General features: G+C 42.2%; 1 protein-coding gene across 1 annotated transcript in view; it reads left to right on the top strand.

Moving 5' to 3' along the window:
- The first annotated feature begins 2,668 nt into the window (after positions 1 to 2,668).
- Positions 2,669 to 19,245, top strand: part of CCDC6 (coiled-coil domain containing 6) — a 58,244-nt gene continuing 41,667 nt past the window's right edge. Inside the window, exon 1 of the mRNA XM_075000143.1 lies at positions 2,669 to 3,009. Coding sequence (XP_074856244.1) covers positions 2,737 to 3,009 — 273 coding nt within the window. The 5' untranslated portion in view covers positions 2,669 to 2,736. The remainder of the gene's footprint in view (positions 3,010 to 19,245) is intronic.

Below are 19,245 nucleotides of genomic sequence, written 5' to 3'. Positions count from 1 at the left end.
TGTCTGGCTCTATCAATCTGTTTCCTCACTTCCTTAGGTGGGTATTGTACTTTGAGGAAAACTTCGCAAAGGTCTTGTAGATGTTTGTCTCTGTCTTATGGATCAGAGCAAATATGGTTGTACCTTAGTGCCTGGCAGTAAACAATGGATCGGGTAGTATGCCCTGGATGGAAGCTGGAGGCATGTAGATAAGCATAGCGGTCCGTGGGTTTTTGGTATAGGGTGGTATTTATGTGACCGTCGCTTATCTGCACAGTAGTGTCCAGGAAGTGAATTTCTTGTGTGGACTGGTGGCTTGACAGATGGGCCCAACTGGTAGCGGTCAATGGCTCAGTGTCTGGTTGGCGGTCAGTTTCAAGTGGAGTGCCCCAAGGATCAGTTCTAGGGCCAGTATTGCTCAACATCTTTATTAATGACTTGGATGAGGGGGGCAAATTGCATCCTTAGCAAATCTGCAGATGACACTAAGGTAGGGGGTCAGGTAGATACATTGGAAGGTAGGGATAGGGTCCAGAGTGACCTAGACAAATTGGAGGATTGCGCCAAAAGCAATCTGATGAGGTTCAACAAGTGCAGAATTCTGCACTTGGAAGGGAAGAATCCCAAGCACTGTTATGGGCTGGTGACTGACTGGCTAAGTAGCAGTGCAGAGGAAAAGGACCTGGGGATTACAGTGGATGAGAGGCTGGATATGAGTCAACAGTGTGCCCTTGTAGCCAAGAAGGCCAATGGCATATTGGGGGTGCATTAGGAGAAGCACTTCCAGCAGACCTAGAGAAGTTATTATTCCCTTCTACTTGGCTCTGGTGAGGCCTCATCTGGAGTATTGCATCCAGTTCTGGGCCCCCCAGTACAGAAAGGATGTGGTCGCATTGGAGAGGGTTCAGCAGAGGGCAACAAAAATTATTAGGGGTCTGGAGCACATGACCTATGAGGAGAGGCTGAGAGATTGAGCTTATGTAGTTTGCAGAAGACAAGACTGACGGGCGATTTGATAGTAGCCTTCAATTTCCTGAAAGGGGGCTCTAAAGAGGATGGAGAGAGACTGTTCTCACTGGTGACAGATGACAGAACAAGGAGCAATGGTCTGAAGTTACAGAGGGAGACGTGTGGGTTGGATATAGGTTGAACTATTTCACCAGGAGAGTGGTGAAGGACTGGAGTGCATTGCCAAGAGAGGTGGTGGAATCTCCATCCCCAGAGGTTTTTAAGTCCCAGCTTGACATGGTCATGGCTGGGATGATTTAGATGGAGTTGATCCTATTTTAAGCAGGGGGCTGTACTAGATGACCTCCTGAGGTCCCTTTCAGCCCTAGAATTCTATGATTCTAAATAAAAGCAAAAAATAACAAATCACACATTCAGTTTGCTTGGGCTTTGCAGTTGGAAAGGGTGGGAGCAAAAGAATGTGCTTTCTTTAAATCATCGTAATTTTTTTCTCAGTTTTAGTGGTCTGGATATCATAGTACAAAAAAGAATTTCAGAGTGGTTTACAAGAAAAAAACTATTTTGTCCTTTTTAGTCTTTAAAAATCCACTGGCTAAATATAACAATTGTATTTTGTGGTAAATACATTTATTACTACTATTACATTTAATACAGTATTTAGTAGTAAACTACTGTTAAAATTAGCAGTGCAATGCTGCTGTTCATTCAACTAAAGGAAATGAAGGCTGGGGCTTGATTGTAACTACTTACTACAGTGGCAGGGATGAAACTCATCACTGAAAGTTCTGCAAACCACTATTACACTTGCACTGAGGTCTTTCAGCCTGTTCCACGTGGATGGACCACTGAAACAAATTGAGAATAAGGGAATTTCAATGCGTAGGGTCTATTTCGAAGCGCCGGCGTCTATACAGCCATTCTGCATTTTGAGAGCGGAACTTTACAAGCACCACTGGCTGCCATTATGCTAATGAAGCACTGAATATGAATGTCAGCACACCATTAACCTGTTCCTAGGTGCCTCATTAACATACCCCTTCCAAAATGGGAGGGCATGTGTAGACACAGCCCCTGGGTGGTATCTGACCGGCTGAGATTTATTGGCTAACACAGTCTGGGAAAACTATCCAGCAGTCAGGTAGCACTTTAAAGACTAACAAAATAATTTACCAGCTGATGAGCTTTCCTGGAACGGACCCACTTCTTCAGATCAAAGTCTGGGAAAGTAACAGAGAAGCAGCCCTATTAGTCTGTGTCTTAACAAAACAAACCAGCAGTCCCGTAGCACTTTAAAGATTAACAAAGTAATTTATTTGTTTAATAATAATAATAATTAATAATTTATACCGTCTGGGAAAGTCACTGTCCTAGCCACCTATGGGCGCCCAGCTGAGTCATAATAAGTAGCCCCCGTTTCGCTAATCACTTGCGTGGCTCCCCAAGCCAGTGGCTACCCTGGGACACTTGCGGAGTGGCTGGCGGGGAGGCCAGGCGAGGAAACGCAGAGGACTTGCGCTGGCGGGTAGCCGGGGAGGGTGGATGCTGCGGGGCAGCCCGACCACCCGTGCAGAGGAGCGAGGGGTGGGCGCGGCCCGGGGGCGGCTGCAGTAGCGCCGGGCCGCGGGCGGTGTCGCTGTGGGCCGGCCGTGCGGCTGGCAGCTCCCCGCTTTCCCGGCGAGCGCGGCTCGGAGCCTGCGCCCTGCCGCCCGGCCCCGGCGGTGCGTCTCGGCCGAGCCCGCCCCGCCCCTCTTCCCCTCGCAGGCAGGCAGGCGGCGGCCGCGCGCGGCCATGGCGGACAGCGCCAGCGAGAGCGACACGGACGGCGCGGGCGGCAGCGGCGCGGCCCCGGCGGGCAGCGCGGCGGGTCCCGGGGCTGGCGGCCCCGGCGGCAAGGCGGGCGGCATCGTGATCTCGCCCTTCCGGCTGGAGGAGCTGACGAACCGGCTGGCCTCGCTGCAGCAGGAGAACAAGGTGCTGAAAATCGAGCTGGAGACCTACAAGCTGAAGTGCAAAGCGCTGCAGGAGGAGAACCGCGACCTGCGCAAGGCCAGCGTCACCATCGTGAGTGCCGGGGCGGGGCGGGGCTGCGGCGGGCCGGGGCTGCCCTCGACAGCCCGGGGGGAAGGCGCCCGGCCCGCTGTGCAGGGGAGTAAGGTCCCGCTGCTCGGGCTGCCCCGCACTTGCAGCGTGGCCTTGCCCCGCCTGCCCACCGCGGGGTAATTCCCAGCGCGAAGCTGCGGCGGCAGTTCCCCAGCCGAGGCTTTGGGGTGGGGAGGGCCGGGGGCGGGGGGAAATCCCAGCGCCCTGCCCTGGCGCGTGGCCGCGCAGGGCACCGTGCCTGCAGGACACCCCGCGGGGAGAGGGCGGGCGCTCTCCGCAAGGTTCGCAGCAGTTTAGCTGCTGATTGCTCCAGCCTTGCAGGAAGGTGGCCAAAGGGGCTGCTCGGAGTAGACGTTTAGAGCCCCCTTGTGTGGCAGCAGGGGTGGAAGGGTTGGACTTGCTGCGCTTTGATTGGGTCCTTAGCTGCCTGGCGTAACTGAAAGTTTTAACATCTTGTATGCTGGGAAGGGCCTCGGGGAGCTGCCAGGGTACCTGAGTCTCTTGGCACAGGACTGGGTTTAAAACACGGGGGAATAGCAGAGTTTGATGATGCTCTTGCTGCTCAAACAAATTGCTTCCTGCCAAACCCTGCATGTAAAATGGATCTAATCATAACACAATAAGTCCTCTCACACATCGAAGGACCCCAGCAGGCTTCTGTAGTCTTAATATATTCTTGCATAAATTAAACATTTTTCTTCTTTCGCTCTTTGGCAAATGCAGATAAATGTAACTGCCACCAAGTCTTGAAAAACAGGTGCCATAAGAATTAGTTTACTTAAAATATTTTCCTCTTTTAATACTCTTTAGTATGAGAACTAGAATAGAAAATGAGAGTGCATTATAATCAGATTCCTTTGAGTCTATCTTTTTAAAATAATGTTTCTGAAGTATTATGAATACTTATTATGTTTGATTATGGTGGACATCCTGCTGTTGGATCTGTGCCAGAATAACGATCCATTGGAGAGGGCCTAAAATTTATAATTTAGAATATGCTGATTTCCTCACCTTGGCTAGTGAAGTAGCCAGTTGCTTGCTTCTGTGGCAATAGATAGGTTCTAATCTATATGGTTTTGTTATTTGGTACCTGATAGTTAAACTGTAAATTTATTAAAATAAGGGTACTGGGATTTGTGTGGAAAGAATATAGATTTCCCATTGAGTCACTCATACAGGTTGCATCTCTCTGGTCCGGCATGGTTGGGACCCATCAGGTCCTGACCAAGAGAATATGATGGCCCAGGTGAGGTCCACGGCTTCTGCCACCAGGCAGCTGTACACTTCCAGGGCTTATGTGGGCCCAGTCTTACCTCACCAAGCTCCAGCCCCAACCCAAAACTCTTTTTGTCCTGCGGCACCTGTGGTCCTGCTGGACCCCTGATGTTGCCAGACGAGAGAATCCTGGATTTCAGAGGTGCACTCATAGTAAGGAATGGTGTTAAGTGAGATGAAAGGTATTCATTTAAAGATACATAATTTATGGATACACTCTGCACTTCAACTTCACACTCCTTTCCTGTGAAGGCAAATGGTAAGAAAATATGCAGGTTACCATAACACTATTTTAGTTGTATTTTTATTGTACACACCACCCATTTTACATGACTAGGTGTGACAGAAACTCATTTATATTATGACTGAAAAGTTTATTTGTAAAAATAGTCTTTAAAATAAGACTGTTCAGCATCATTGTTGCAGATTTATATACAGTATTAAAAAGTGTAAAACTGAATGACCACTGGATAAAGGGACACACTTAGTGTACACTTCGTCGTTTTAAAATGGTGAGAAACATATTTCTAAGCCCCAGGTTCTTAACCTTTTTCTATGAGGCCTCCCCAACATGCTATAAAATATCCCTGGCCCTCCTGTGCCACAGGAATTCTAGTTCTTTTACAGTGCCATAAGATACCAATATATATTTCTATTTGACAGAAATGTTGTGTACAGTTATGCAGGACTGCCACTCTCCCTAGCTTGTTTTATTTTGCTAATCATCTCTTCTATTCTTCATCAGCTATTTGAAACAAGTGACTGCTTAGTGTCTCTCCCCTTTCTGCTCATCAATGTCAACCTCATTCTATTTTCAGAGTAATAAACTGCTGTGCCTTACTGACTGAATGACATCTAAAAGCTAACAGTACGGAGATACTTCTAAAGATGTTAAATAATCTGGTGTGCCTATGGGTTGCCATAGAAATGTTGTGCTTTTTTCCCCAGTTCTTCTGAGATTTTTTAAAATAAACTGTACTACTAGATTTTAGATTTTAACAGAAATAGCATCTGTTTATGAATTAATATCTGATTAATACAGAAAATTCCATAGAGTAGGTTTTTGAAAGGAAGGTGAAAATCTAATGGTCATCTCTAGAAATTTCACCCAAACATGTATTTTTGAAACCATGCTGAGAACACCATCTCACTGTAAAAGGCAAAAACAAAGTCTCTGAAAAGAAAACTTCACTTCATTTCTGGGTCAGAAGACATACTGTGCTATTTAATTTAATAAAAAAGGGCATATCAGCCTCTTGTACTAACAAGTGTATTAGTGTATTTCTTGATTAGCCAAGGATGACAAATATTGAGCCAAAGTGCTACTGTATTATATTTCATTAACTTTCCCTGCACACATCCTGCTGGACATTCAGACGCCTGCAAGGGGAGCATTTTTGTTGAGTTCCAGATTCCTTTTCTTAGCCACCAAAGCTAACAGACAGTATACTTACACTGCCAGAAGTAAAAGGTAGAGTGGATATCCACTGTATTGGTAGTATATTTGTAATAAAGCTAAGAATTTGCTAGGTTGGACACAGATAAAAGATCAGACATGAAAGTTACAAGCATCTGCATATTAAGAGGAGCACCCTGCTTTTTAGTCTGTCTATTCACCTAAGTAAGAGTGTGCAGAGACAAGACTAGATTTCGGTGCATAAAAGTGTATAGGGTTATTTACAATGCCACAGATTTTTGCTCATGATTATAAGACATTATGCTTGCATATTAGTTTTGATAATGAAATTCTGACTACCATCAATCAGGCACTATTTGTTTAAAAGGACTTGAGCAACGGGAAACTAGAGCAGCTGCATGTTAATCATATTTATGTATTTATTTCACTCAGGATTGTTACCTAATCCTATAAGTCGTGATGCAGTTAGAGTACTGATTATCCTTTTAAGTGTTCATAAATCAGTGGCCCTTCCTCACATAGACTAAGGCAGTGGTGCTTAACCAAGAGTCCAGGACCAACTGGGAGGCTGTGAGCCAATTATAGGGGGTTCTTGAAGCAAGGACAAAGTTATACATGCTGGAGTCTAGGGCAGAAAGCCAAGGTTCACTGGGCTATGTCATGAGTATCTGGGAAATTGTCCTGTTTGCTAACACTGGCCATGACTTCTGTATGCAGAATAACAGCTATAGGTCACTTACCCTTTCTGTAGTCAGCTTTTTGTTCTTTGCCATGTTTAACCTATCGGTATTAAAGGTGGTATGCAAGGTGTCTGTTAATATGTATTTTTTAAATAAAATATTGTATTAGTGTCTTGGATCATCAGAAAACATAATGTTATAGCTTGTCACAATTATACATTTGCATTTCAATGTTGTCCTGTTGTTCTAGTATAAAAATAGTTAGAGACCACTTTGTCTCTGAAGAGGTTTAAGTGAGAGCTGATTGAGGGCAAGTGTAAATTAGGGATGTTATTGATAACTGGTTAAATGGTAAGATCTGGAGCAGCCCCAGTTGAGTGGTGTGTGTGTGTGGCTGGGGAGACCTCCCCAGCTGTGCATTCACTTTAATTAGTTAACTGGTTAAGCATACTGTTTAAATGGTCATCTGGGATTTTACATCCTTAGTAAATAAATATTTACTTTGTGAGATGTGTAAGGGGAAAATGGTGGTTCTGCTTTGCTTGTCGTTTTACTTATGTTTTACTCATGCTATACAGCTTTTTGTATTTATTCCTCCAAAACTGAGCCAAGGTTCTTTGCTGTCATGGAGGAGTTGTGAATTTATGTAGCATGTTTATTTCCTATGACAGAAATGGCTCTGAGATTGCAGGCAAGCATCAGTTTCATCACATAGTAAAGATAAACTTAGGAGTAGAATGCCTATTTGTGTACAAATAAAGTATAAAGAAAATTGTTTTAAATGAACACAAAGGTGTATAGATTAATGTGAGTCTTTACAGCCTGTGGTTTCTTATTAAGGACCCTTCCAGTGCACTGGCTTATACTCCTGGGCATTAGCACTGCAGAGACATTTAACCATATTTCAGTTATTTAGTTCTCGGTAGTTTTTCATCTTTAAATTTCAAGAGCTTTCTCTTTTTATTTTCTTTTTGGCAAACCTTTATTTTTCCATCTTAATAAATATGGTTTTTGTTTGTATTTATGTGCCCCGTTATTACTGAATTACACATACGTGAACGGCTTTTGGAATTGTTTAGAAGCTTGCTACCAAGTAGCAAAGGATCTCCCTTTCTCTCTCTTTGTAAACTTCTAGATGGTAGAGGACTGAATTTGAAAATGGATATTTTGTGCAAAAAAGTCTGGATAAGTGTGTTTTTCCATAGAATAGAAAATCTGTGGGGAGGGAGGCATCAAGATTTCATGTTTGCATGTTTACTGATTCCATATCAAATTTGGTAAAACATGTAAATACAGAGTCGTCTTTGACTACAAGTTAAGTTTGGGAATTAAGTTTTTGAAATTATGCCTTCACTCTTGTGCAACCACATTGAAAGCTGTTGTTGGGAAGGCTAAAGTTTGTGATGTGCTTTAAAAACCTAGCACTCCACAGATGTGAAGTACTATCAGATTATATACAAAAACATTATAGTAGGAGGAAGTTATGGTTACAGTGTTACAAAGTCACTCAAATTCCAGAGCTAAGTTGCTTAACCTTTAATTTTGCTTCTAGTAGGCTTTTATCACATCAATACAGAGCATTTTTTTCCACAAAATCATTATTTTATTTGATACTTTTGATGCATTGTACCAGGGTAAATAAGTTATTTCTTCTGTTAAAAGTTGACTTTTTATTTAGACTATGAATTGTTTAGTCTTTTTAAAAAATTAAATTAAAAAAAAATTAAATCTGATGTAATATACCAAATTTATTTGCATTTTATAGTGTTATTTCTAAAATGTCTGTTGTAACTTTTTGTTAGTTTTCTAACGTGGTATAATTTCACATAATTCTTTTGTAACAAGAGGTTTCAAACTTAAAAAGATGTATAGGTCCTCAAACTTCCTAATTATGAAACCAGCATCAACTCAAAAGATTGATAAGCAAATAGCCATGCTGTATTTGAAGTCAACATATTATATAGCTTAACCTTATAAAAGTCAAGAAAAGTGGGGAAAATTAATCAGGTCAAAGCATTACTGGTCTGGGCTTGCCTTATATGTTGAATGGGACTTGTGCTCCTAAGTGAGTTAGGTGCATTTGAAATTCCCTCTCTTAGGTGTCTGAAAGTTGAACTTCTGTTTTTTGAAAATTTGGGTGTGTGCATAAAATGTTTACACTAATTTTGTATTGAAAGCCTAAGGTTTTCATTAACACGGCGGTTAATTTTGCTTTATAGTGACACAGACCACATGCCATGACAGTTTTAGAAAAAATAACTTTAATTCCTGATTTTTTTCAAATGTTTATGCACATGTTTAAGTAGTTGCCCCATTGACTTGAGTGGGACAATTCACATGAGTAAAGTTATATGCCTGCTTAAATGTTTGCAGCCTTAGAATCTTTCACCGTTTTAAAAATATAACAATTTAGTTAAATTTGTTAGATAAAATAATTTATCAAACAACGGTAATTCTGGCATTTCCGAAGTTTTGAGTGCTTGAGATTGCAACCTTAACATTTGATGTAGCTTGTATAAGCTTCATGGCTTGTAAATCAAGTTAAAATGAAAAAATGCAAACGTTTCAGTAACAGGTTTGGAATAATTGCATCCCCAGTATAGACCTTTGCCGACTGAACTCATGAAGTAACTGGTCTTAGGCTGGTATACTCTGTCTGTCATTAGAAGGGCATGAGATTTATTCTTTGCCAGCGGGTTTTACAGCTATTTTTTGATAGAGAAAAGTTAGGACTCAGGAATCCTGAGTTCTGTTCCAGGTTCTGGAGTGGTATGTGCTTTAGGGATTAGGCTCTTCTTTCCTTGCCTACCTTGTCATTTCTCTGCTCTTTGTGCCCCTGTATTTGAGTTTGGTTGCTTCCTCTTTGTTGTCTGGATGCCGGTGGGGGTGTAGGGTGAAGAATAGAGTAGATTTTTCCTTATTTCCATTTTAGGTTCAGTGCCACTGTTGCTCCCAACTGCGGAGAGTGGCAGCTGAAGAAAAACTCCCTGCACAGCATTGATATGAAAGACAGATTTTGGAGAAATTTGCTAACGCGCTTCTGCTGTGGATGGTCCGATTTTCAGTAGCTCAAATGTTAGGCAAATCTGAATGGATGTTCATAGGCAAAGCAAAAGGCACTACAGAGATTCTGTAGTTTCTGAACAGAACAGTTGGCATTGGCAAAACAGCTTGCTTTCCTCCAACACAGCTGACTTGTTTTTTTTCTGAAACTCTATATATAATCGGAGACCATTACCTAGCAAGTAAACTTTCAGCCCTACCAATTAAAGTTGTCAATGTTAATGAACATATTTGTTTACTATAAATATAGTGCAAAATGTGCTGTTAATATACTTAAACCTCCTGAATATTTGGATTTAAAGCAAAACAAAACAAAAAAACCTTTGCAGTGCACCTTAAGTGCATGAAGATTTAGGAGGGATGGAAGAAGTAGGTTAGAAGAATCCGAACTGGAAGGGTGTGGGGGTTGATTAAGGAGTGGTGAGTAACCTGGGGAAGGGGCATTTTCAGAGAAAGGAAACCTTCATCCATGTCTGGGGTTGGAAAGTAGAGAATGAAGCCAAAACTTAAAAAAAAAAAAAAAAAAGGCAGTCTCTAAACTTTTTCTAAGTGGAAAGTGTTTGGAGCCCTACAAGCCAGGCTAAGGATGCTCGTTTCAAAATGAATGTTACAAATACAAAGTTACCTGTAAGTTCAGATATTTTTGTATGGTTTGTGTGAAAAAGGGTTGGATTGCTATTTTGTTCTGTTTGACTCCTGCTGGCTGTAGAATAAAAGTAATTCGTTGTTCTAAATCATTAGGGCTCACTAGGCAGTCTTTTTTGGAACTTTTTTAGAAAATCAGGCTGCGTTGTAGCTTAAATGGTAGTGTGTCTAGAACAGAGGTTGGCATCCAGAACAGCAAGAGGAGCAATTTTTTAATTCAGTAAAAAATTTAATTTAAGAGCCACTATACACATGAATACAAGATGGTCCTTAATACTTTTTGTAACCCTTATTTTAAGAACGGGGCACACACAATGGGTTGTGATGCAATACATATTTACTGCAAGGTGTTCACCGTTTATAAAAAGCATTCAGATTTTTGTTCTGCTTTGTAATTATAGCATCAGGAGCCACAAAGAAGTCCTTAAAGAGATGCGGGTTGCAGACCCCTGGCTAGAATATATTTCCAGGATGAGATAAACTGGTGGAAGTTCTATTTTGGAAAACATGAGGTGTGAAATTACTAAGATAATGCAAAAGTTGAAGCAAAACATTACCTTGAGTAATTAGTGAAATCTGTTCATTTTAGAAAAATATCCATTTTATTAATACCCCCTTTTGAGTGTCAGGAATCAGACTTTGTGTATAATTAATAAACAGTAAACTATCAGTTATGAATAAGTGGCTGGCCTTTCAAATTTTTTTAGGGAAAACAAAGCATAAATATTCAAGAGAGGTTTCATTTGTTCTTTTCCATATGCCTTTAAGTAATGTCTATAGAGCTTGAAACCTAAGTAGAAATAGTCAAAGGAAAAAAGACGCTCTCACTTCAACTATCAGCCTTTATGCTGCTGTGGCAAGTGTAATATTTTTACCTGCACCATTGGCCAATTTGCATAGATGGTAGAAAAGTGCATATGGCTTGCCTGTTCATATTTAGTAGTGTTGACTAGCCTTTAGTAGTGCACTAGGTTTTCAGAGGAAGGCATTATCAAGACATTATAATAACACTTCACTGTTAATTTGATTATAGAAATGAAATGGAAAAATCTTCTGACTTCAAGAACTGTAATGATGTTTCTGTTAGAATATTCACTGTTTGCATACTAGCTATTTATAAGAAAGACTGACGGAAAAATATTTTTTTCCAACATTTCCTCCCTTGCATCTTGACTTCCAGTGAAAATAACTTCTGACTATATAAATTTGACAAGTTTCTGTTTTATATGGAATGTAACTCAAATGATTATAAATTCAAAAACATTTAAACCAGTAGATCTTCAGTCTTGGTGGGATTATCAGATGTTACTTAGCATCGCTATGTCTGAGTACATCTTTTACTTTGAATTGAGGATGATTTCTTTTCTATCGAAACAAAAAGCAGTCAAGTAGCACTTTAAAGACTAGCAAAATAGTTTATTAGGTGGGCTTTCGTGGGACAGACCCACTTCTTCAGACCCACACTGTACCGAAAACCTACTGATCGCTATACTTATCTACACCCTTCTAGTTTCCATCCTGCACACGTGACTAGATCCATTGTTTACAGTCAAGCTCTTAGGTATAATCGCATTTACTCTGATCCAACTGACAGAGACCAAAAACTACAAGAACTTTACCAAATATTCATAAACCTGAATTACCCACCAGGAGAAGTAAAAAAACAAATCGACAGGGCCAGACGCATACCCAGAAACCAGCTACTCCAAGAACAGAACACCACTGGTCATCAACTACAGCCCCCAACTCAGACCACTGCAACGAATTATTAAAGACCTACAACCTATTCTTAATCAGGATGCTACACTCCAGAAGGCCCTGGGTGACATGCCTGTTCTCTCCTACAGACAACCTCCCAACCTCATGAGGATCCTTATGAACAGCCACAGTCTGTACCCCAGGAACACCAGTCCTGGAACCTTTCCCTGCAACAAAGCCCGCTGCCAGTTTTGTCCACATATCTTCTCTGGAAATACCATCACTGGACCTAACCAGGTTACTCACAGAATCACGGGCACTTTCTGATGCTCCTCTACTAACATCATCTATGCCATCATGTGCCAACAATGCCCAGATGCTTTGTATATTGGACAGACTTCTAACTCCCTTAGACAAAGGGTCAACGGGCACAAAACAGACATCAAAACACTCCAGATCCCCAAACCAGTTAGTCAACATTTTAATGGAATGGGGCATTCTGTCAATGACCTTAAGGTATGTGTGTTACTGAAGAGAAATTATCGCTCCTTTGTAGAAAGGGAAGTGGACGAACTGACATTTATATTCAAATTCAGAACATTAACACATGGTTTAAATCGTGATGTGAACTTTCTGAGTCACTATAGGGGCTCGTCTGCATACTTAACTCAATCTAATTTTTGATCTTAGCCCCCACCCCTCCACTCTCTGATTTGCTCACCTTGATAATCTTTTTCTGATTTGTCCTCCTTGCTTACTGTTTTTGGTTCTCTGTGTGTTAAATATTGAGTCTGTTCTGGTCTGGCTCTGGTCTGAAGAAGTGGGCCTGTCCCACGAAAGCTCACCTAATAAACTGTTTTGCTAGTCTTTAAAGTGCTACTTGACTGCTTTTTGTTTTGATAGTGTATAGACTAGCATGGCTTCCTCTCTGTTTCTTTTCTGTCGGTTAGGGAAAACATGTTGTACACACTCAGACACTTATTCTGTTGTGGTCTTCTGTGGCTTCTAGTATTTGGTTTCAAGCTTACAGGGTGAATTGAGCCTTACAACTCTTCCAAATCCTCTCAAGCCTACCATGCAGATCATTCTAATGTACCTCTTTCAAAGTGGGATTTTTATTTTGGAGGGAAAATTACCACCTTTAGTGGGAAATCCTGCCCTGCTTCAGATTAGCTTCCCCAGGCATGTCCCATGTTTCCCAGTCTTCCGCTTTTTCAGCCTGAGCCTCTCCCCCACTACTCTGATTACCCCTCTCTCCCATTCTATACAGGGCATGTGTGCATCTTTAACTATTTGTTTTCTGGGTTTTAGCTGTTTGAATTTGTTACCTTCATTTGGCCGGGTGATCCTAGCTCACATGGAAGGGCCAGGAGAGGTGCTTAGAGAGCCCAAAAGAAGCAGGTCCCAGCACCGATGAGCTACGTCTACATTTGAAGCCTACATCGAAGTAGCTTATTTCAATGTAGCGACATGGAAATAGGCTATTTCGATGAATAACGTCTACACGTCCTCCAGGGCTGGCAACGTCGATGTTCACCATCGACGTTGCGCAGCACCACATCGAAATAGGCGCTGCGAGGGAATGTCTACATGCCAAAGTAGCACACATCGAAATAAGGGTGCCAGGTACAGCTGCAGACAGGGTCACAGGGCGGACTCAACAGCAAGCCGCTCCCTTAAAGGGCCCCTCCCAGACATAGTTGCACTAAACAACACAAGATCCACAGAGCCGACAACTGGTTGCAGACCCTGTGCATGCAGCATGGATCCCCAGCTGCTGCAGCAGCAGCAGCCAGAAGCCCTGGGCTAAGGGCTGCTGCATACGGTGACCATAGAGCCCTGCAGGGGCTGGAGAGAGAGTGTCTCTCAACCTCTCAGCTGATGGCCACCATGGCGGACCCCGCTATTTCGATGTTGCGGGGCACGGATCGTCTACACGTGCCCTACTTCGACGTTCAACTTCGAAGTAGGGCGCTATTCCCATCCCCTCATGGGGTTAACGACTTCGTCTCGCCGCCTAACATTGATGTTAACATCGAAATAGCGCCCAATGCGTGTAGCCATGACGGTCGCTATTTCGAAGTTAGTGCCGCTACTTCAAAGTAGCGTGCACGTGTAGACACGGCTATGGTGTGCAAAATGAGAGGCTCTGCCTCAGACCCCTTCAGAGGAGCAAAGCTCCCCCGGTGTCTAGAACACAAATAGAGTAGTGGTGGGGTGGGGTTCTAAATTTTAATCTCCCAAATTTCTCTATCCTGCCCAGCCCCAGTCCCATCTCCTTACTCTCAGCGGAGCCCCTCCAATCATTCTTATTTACGCCCCCCATCTATAGTACCCCCCTTCTCATACTACCAAACCCTTCTTTCCCTCTTACTACCTACCTTAAATCCCTAATCATGCTCCCCTCTCCATCAGAATTCATAAATTTGTTCTCTTTTCAAAAAGAGTTTTAGTGCCTTCTGAATATTCTGTTGTACTTACCCCCCCACCTTGGCAATGACAGATTTTTCCCAAATAGTCTGACTGCTGTTCAGGGTAGGTCTCAAATTTTGGAGCTGCTAGTACTGGTGAACTCAGTAAAGTGCCTTCCCCCTCCACCATCTTGAGGGCTATATCTTGGAAAAGTTTGATTAAATGACCCCCAGTTTGGATCACTAATTATGCCCCATTTGCAATGCCAGGTTCCAAGCCAGTCTGACTAATCATACAGTTTTAAGACACTTAGAAACAGTCTATCTTGAAGGAGAAAGCAACAGTAGACCTGTTGCTTTTTGGTTGAAACAGTTGGAGTGAGACTAGAGGCTGCACAATAAGAGCATGCTAGACTCAAAGTGGCTCATCTGTTTCATTATATTCTCAGCTGAAAGAGAATACCCAATGGAGATGGCTGCCACCTGAAAAAATAGCTCTGACACACACGAGCTGCTCCATTCATGACAGTAGGTGTTTCCTTTCCTCTTCCCCAGTGCTAGAAGGCTCAGATACATGTCAAGCGTGCCCTTCCTCCAGTCTCAGCAATATGTCCATGGTGCATGCTCTAAAAATACCTGGATGTGAAGGGCTTCCACAGATCCTGTCTTAAATAGGAATGCGGGCAGGAAGAGAGGCTTAGACAAAAGGAATGTTAATTGGTTAATTGGTAAGCATTCCAGTAAGCCTGAGACTTACCCGCGTGCTTACTGGTTCACTGTCCCTTGCCAGTTAACTCCAGTGGCAGCCAGTTGTGCTGCGCTGGAGCAGCTCAGGCCATGGGAGGGCTAGCAGGCCAGGCAGCAGGACTTTGGTCGAAAAGGTTAACCAGTTAAAGGCTATTGTTTAGCAAGACTGCCTCAGTACCTTGGAGGGCTACTGATGAAAGAAATTATATAAAAGCTAGTTCATATGATCATTTACCTAGCCATAGCAACCTATTATCTGCAAACGTGTGAGAACTACAGCTCTCTAAATGTCTCACTCCTACCAGCAAATATTTCTTTGTTTAAAAAGTTAGGAAATCAAATGGCAAAAATAACTCCATTAATGTAGAGTTAAGGTTGCCCAATCCTTGCAAGCCTCCAGAACATTGAGTTAATCAAAACTCAAACTTCTGGAAAAGGAGGAAACAAGAGTTAAAATAAATATTCTTGCATCTGAGTGATGTCCTCCTCATGTACTTGGAATGCACATTCCCATCCTGCTGTTTTGCTGTAATAGACTGGGGCTACTATCTGCACTTGCCCTCCTCTCAAATACCGAGTGTACTGTATTTGTAGCATTAGCAACCTCCTTACACTTGTACCACAATGTACTGCTTAAACCTACATTTTCCCCAACTCATCATTACGTCCACAGACTGCTCTCCTACCCTACCCTGCTTCTGACAATACCCATGACAAGTGCTTCTATTCTTGACATAGACAGCACAGTTCTGTACTTTGAAATGATATGGACTGGAACCTCATGGTATATGTGCACCTTTTTCTTTTGATGATGCATATTGGGAGACCCAGACCCATGTCTACTCATTGGATCTCTTGAAAGCTGCTTCAGCTTATTCCTGTACTGGACGTACACCTAACTTAGGCTCTGTCTGCACTGCCACGTTCACTGCTAAAAGCTTAGTCATTCGGGGGTATGAAAAAACCACACACAGCCCCTGTGATAAGTTTGAACACTGAAAAGCACCACTATAGACAGCGCATCTCCTGGTAGTAAAGCTACCATCTTGCATTGGAGTGGGGTTTTTTAATCCTTAGAACTCTCCATGAGTACGCTGCCACGTCACAGTGCTGCACAGTGTAACACGAGAGCATAGCTGTACCTTTAGAGAATGCAGCTTGCATGCATGCGCATAATTCCCAGTGGCTTTTGACAGCTCGGGGCCATAGTTAAAGATGCATGGATCCTTAGCTGAACTCTGTTTCCTGGTTTTCCGAAGCTGGGGTTTTGCTGACTTCAGCATTCTGTAAGGGCCCAAGCTACCCAGGCAACCTTCACTCTGTCTTAATAACAGTGTTTACCTTTTAATGATTTTGATCTTACACTGCTGAATGGAAAAGCCACCTAGGCAGCTATCCAAAGAAGCATGTTATAGTTCTTGCTAGAAGGGTGCTATGTTTTTTTCCCCTTTCTTTAGCTGGCTGAACATTAGTTGCGTTAATACTAAACTTTTGGGCATTTTGTAAACGTGAAGTACGCTCTTTTTTAATTGGTGAACAGTGCATTTTCTTCTTGGCAAATGTATGTCTGTCCTTTATTTTCATGCTTTTTTTGTGCTTTGAAGTTGCAGTTTCCATTATAATGGGCTTTGAAATTTAGGGCTTCTCCAATGTGTAGTTAGAATATGAAACATTTTGTTGCGGGATAGATTGTGCTTCGAGTAGAGGGAGACCTGCATGTTGAGCAAAACGTTCCCGCATAGGTTTACAGCTTCCCATTGTGTGCTCTTTCATCCACCACTCTTACTCAACTTGAGGTGTTATTAAAAGCTTTATTTTTCAAAAGATCTGGGAACAGATGTAGTCTCATATTGATCAACAGGGTGCATATGTATACTGCAAATGAAGGCATTGTATCTATGTAAGTCACTTAATAGACACTTGCAGTAAGTAATTTTCTTTCTTCCTCTTTGCCGCCCCCTCCTGTGTAGCTGATTTGTCAGTTTTCATTTAAATTTTTTCTTTCAATCTTTCTGTTAAATTCTCATAGTGCCAGTTTACTTTCACCAGAATTCCCACCTCTGAAGAAGAGGGTCTGTCCGAAGAAAGCTCATCACCTACTACATTATTTTATTAGTCTTCAAAGTGTTATATGACTTTTTTGTTTTGTTTTTTTTTTTTTTGCATTATGAAGATAAGTACCTTCACAGGTACCTCTCTGTGACTATGTAATACGGATAGAGAGATATGTTGTTGCATATTGGGGAGGGAAGATGGCTATCACTGCTTTTTAAGTTTTTGCAAAAACATAATGTTCCTTCTCTTGTGTTTCTGTTCACATTTTAAAAGCAATCCAGGGTGCGTCCTTTCTCTCTGCTACCTTGTTCAGTTAGCACCTGCTACTCAGTTCTTTTGCTCTTCCTGCCATATTGTTACATTCTGTGCGCTGCAGACTGCAAGATTACTCCTGAATTATTTTAATTTCACTCTGCATTATATATCATACAAGAGTGTGGAATTTCAGGGAGAGACTGGAAGAACATCAGTATACACAGGGTGAAATGCCTCTGCAGGCCAGTTGGAGATATAATCATCTAATTCAGTGTTTCTCAACCCTTTTTTAGAAAGTACCCCTTTTTAAAAAAAAAAAAAAGTACACCAGACATCTCGTCCTAAAGTAATCTGAGGTCTTGAAGTAAGTGCCATTCAGCCTTTTCAGAGACTGATTTGTTTTGCATACCACCAAGTTACACATCATGTAAAAACTGCTTACTTACAAAAACATGCAAAAATATCGCAGAAGACTTCTACTGAAAACGTGCTGACTTTGTACCATCTTATTATCAAATAAATGGATTGGAATAGAAATATTGAACTTAATGTTTCTGTGTAAGGCATATGAAGCAGTTGAAACAAGTAATTGTGTGAATGAACTTTTAGATTGTACTGGCTTTACTAGTATTTTTTATGAAGCCACTTATAAAACTAGGCAGATATCTAGATGAGTTGATGTACCCCCTGGAAGACCTAGGTGTACCCCCTTCCCCACAAGGTACTCATACTGCTGGTGGAGAAACACTGATCTAATTCACTGTCTTAGACTTCCAACATGCAGGAATTAACACTAGCAGAACAGCGATATTCACATTCTGCGTAGGGGGAGTAAAGACTTGTCTGGCAAACCAAATAAGCTATATTAATAGGATAACATAAAAATAGGAAACATCTATTAATCACAAGTAATTCTAGATATGTTAAGAGTAGAGTGCTGTTTTATTTACTCTCCTTTGGCAGGTCATCCCCAACAGCAGATTACATCTGTACTTTAGTTGTGCTAGGTTGTAGCTCATTACAAGCAGCAGAGTGAACTAATGGTTCGATCTTGCTGGGGCAATGCAGAATTCTAGAGCAGAAATACATGTACACTTTTAAGGGAGGAAGACTGAAAACCCATATGAAGGTACAGGATAAACAGAGGAGGAACAGTGCAAAGTGCACAAATTGTACTCCAGAGAGGGGGTAGGAGACCAAATACATAATAAAAGAAGAAAAACAAATCTAAGCTGTGAAAGGTGACCAAAAAGAGGAGAGCAGTTCCATTGGATTAAGATGGGCCAATCTAGTATTCTTTATTCCCCTCTGAGCTTGAATTTGGGTCCAGGTATATCTCATATTGTGCTCTCTTTAGTAAGACTTTTCTCTCTAATTGAAGACCAGTTCTTAGCTTAAAAGGATGTTCAGTGTTAACCTGGGCCTAGTAAGAGAAGGAGGTAAAATGGGTGACAAAGGGCATTCGAGGGGGAAAGGATCTTCCAAACAGCGCCCAAGGAAAAGGACAAACCTCAGTGGGAGAGAATGAAACAAAGGTGAGATGGAACAATATGGAAACTGTATATGAGAAGCAAGGAGGTAATAGAAACCAGAAACAAGGTGATAGTAAAAAGATATGTACAATAAACTCTCTTTTATCTGGTATTTGTTCAACCAGAAGTTTCAGATAACTGGCACAGACAAGCCACTTTCCACCAGCCCTGTCACTGCTGGAGTTCCCCGCAAGTCCTGGCAGGCTTCCTGGAGCTGCCAGCATTCCCCTGCACCCGAACTGGCTTCCTAGCCCTGGCGCTGTTGGTGTCACCCTGGCCCCAGTGGCTTCCCAGCATTACCCTGGCCTCAACAGCTTGTCAACTTCCTGTCATGGCCCCAGCTGGCTTCCCGACCCTAGTGCTGCCAGCATTCCTCCAGCCCAGTTGACTTCCCAGCTCCGATGGCTTGCTGACATTAC

The sequence above is a fragment of the Carettochelys insculpta genome, chromosome 7 (assembly GCF_033958435.1).
Source record: "Carettochelys insculpta isolate YL-2023 chromosome 7, ASM3395843v1, whole genome shotgun sequence".
NCBI classification, from domain to species: Eukaryota; Metazoa; Chordata; order Testudines; family Carettochelyidae; genus Carettochelys; species Carettochelys insculpta.
This window is presented reverse-complemented; position numbering and strand designations above follow the sequence as displayed.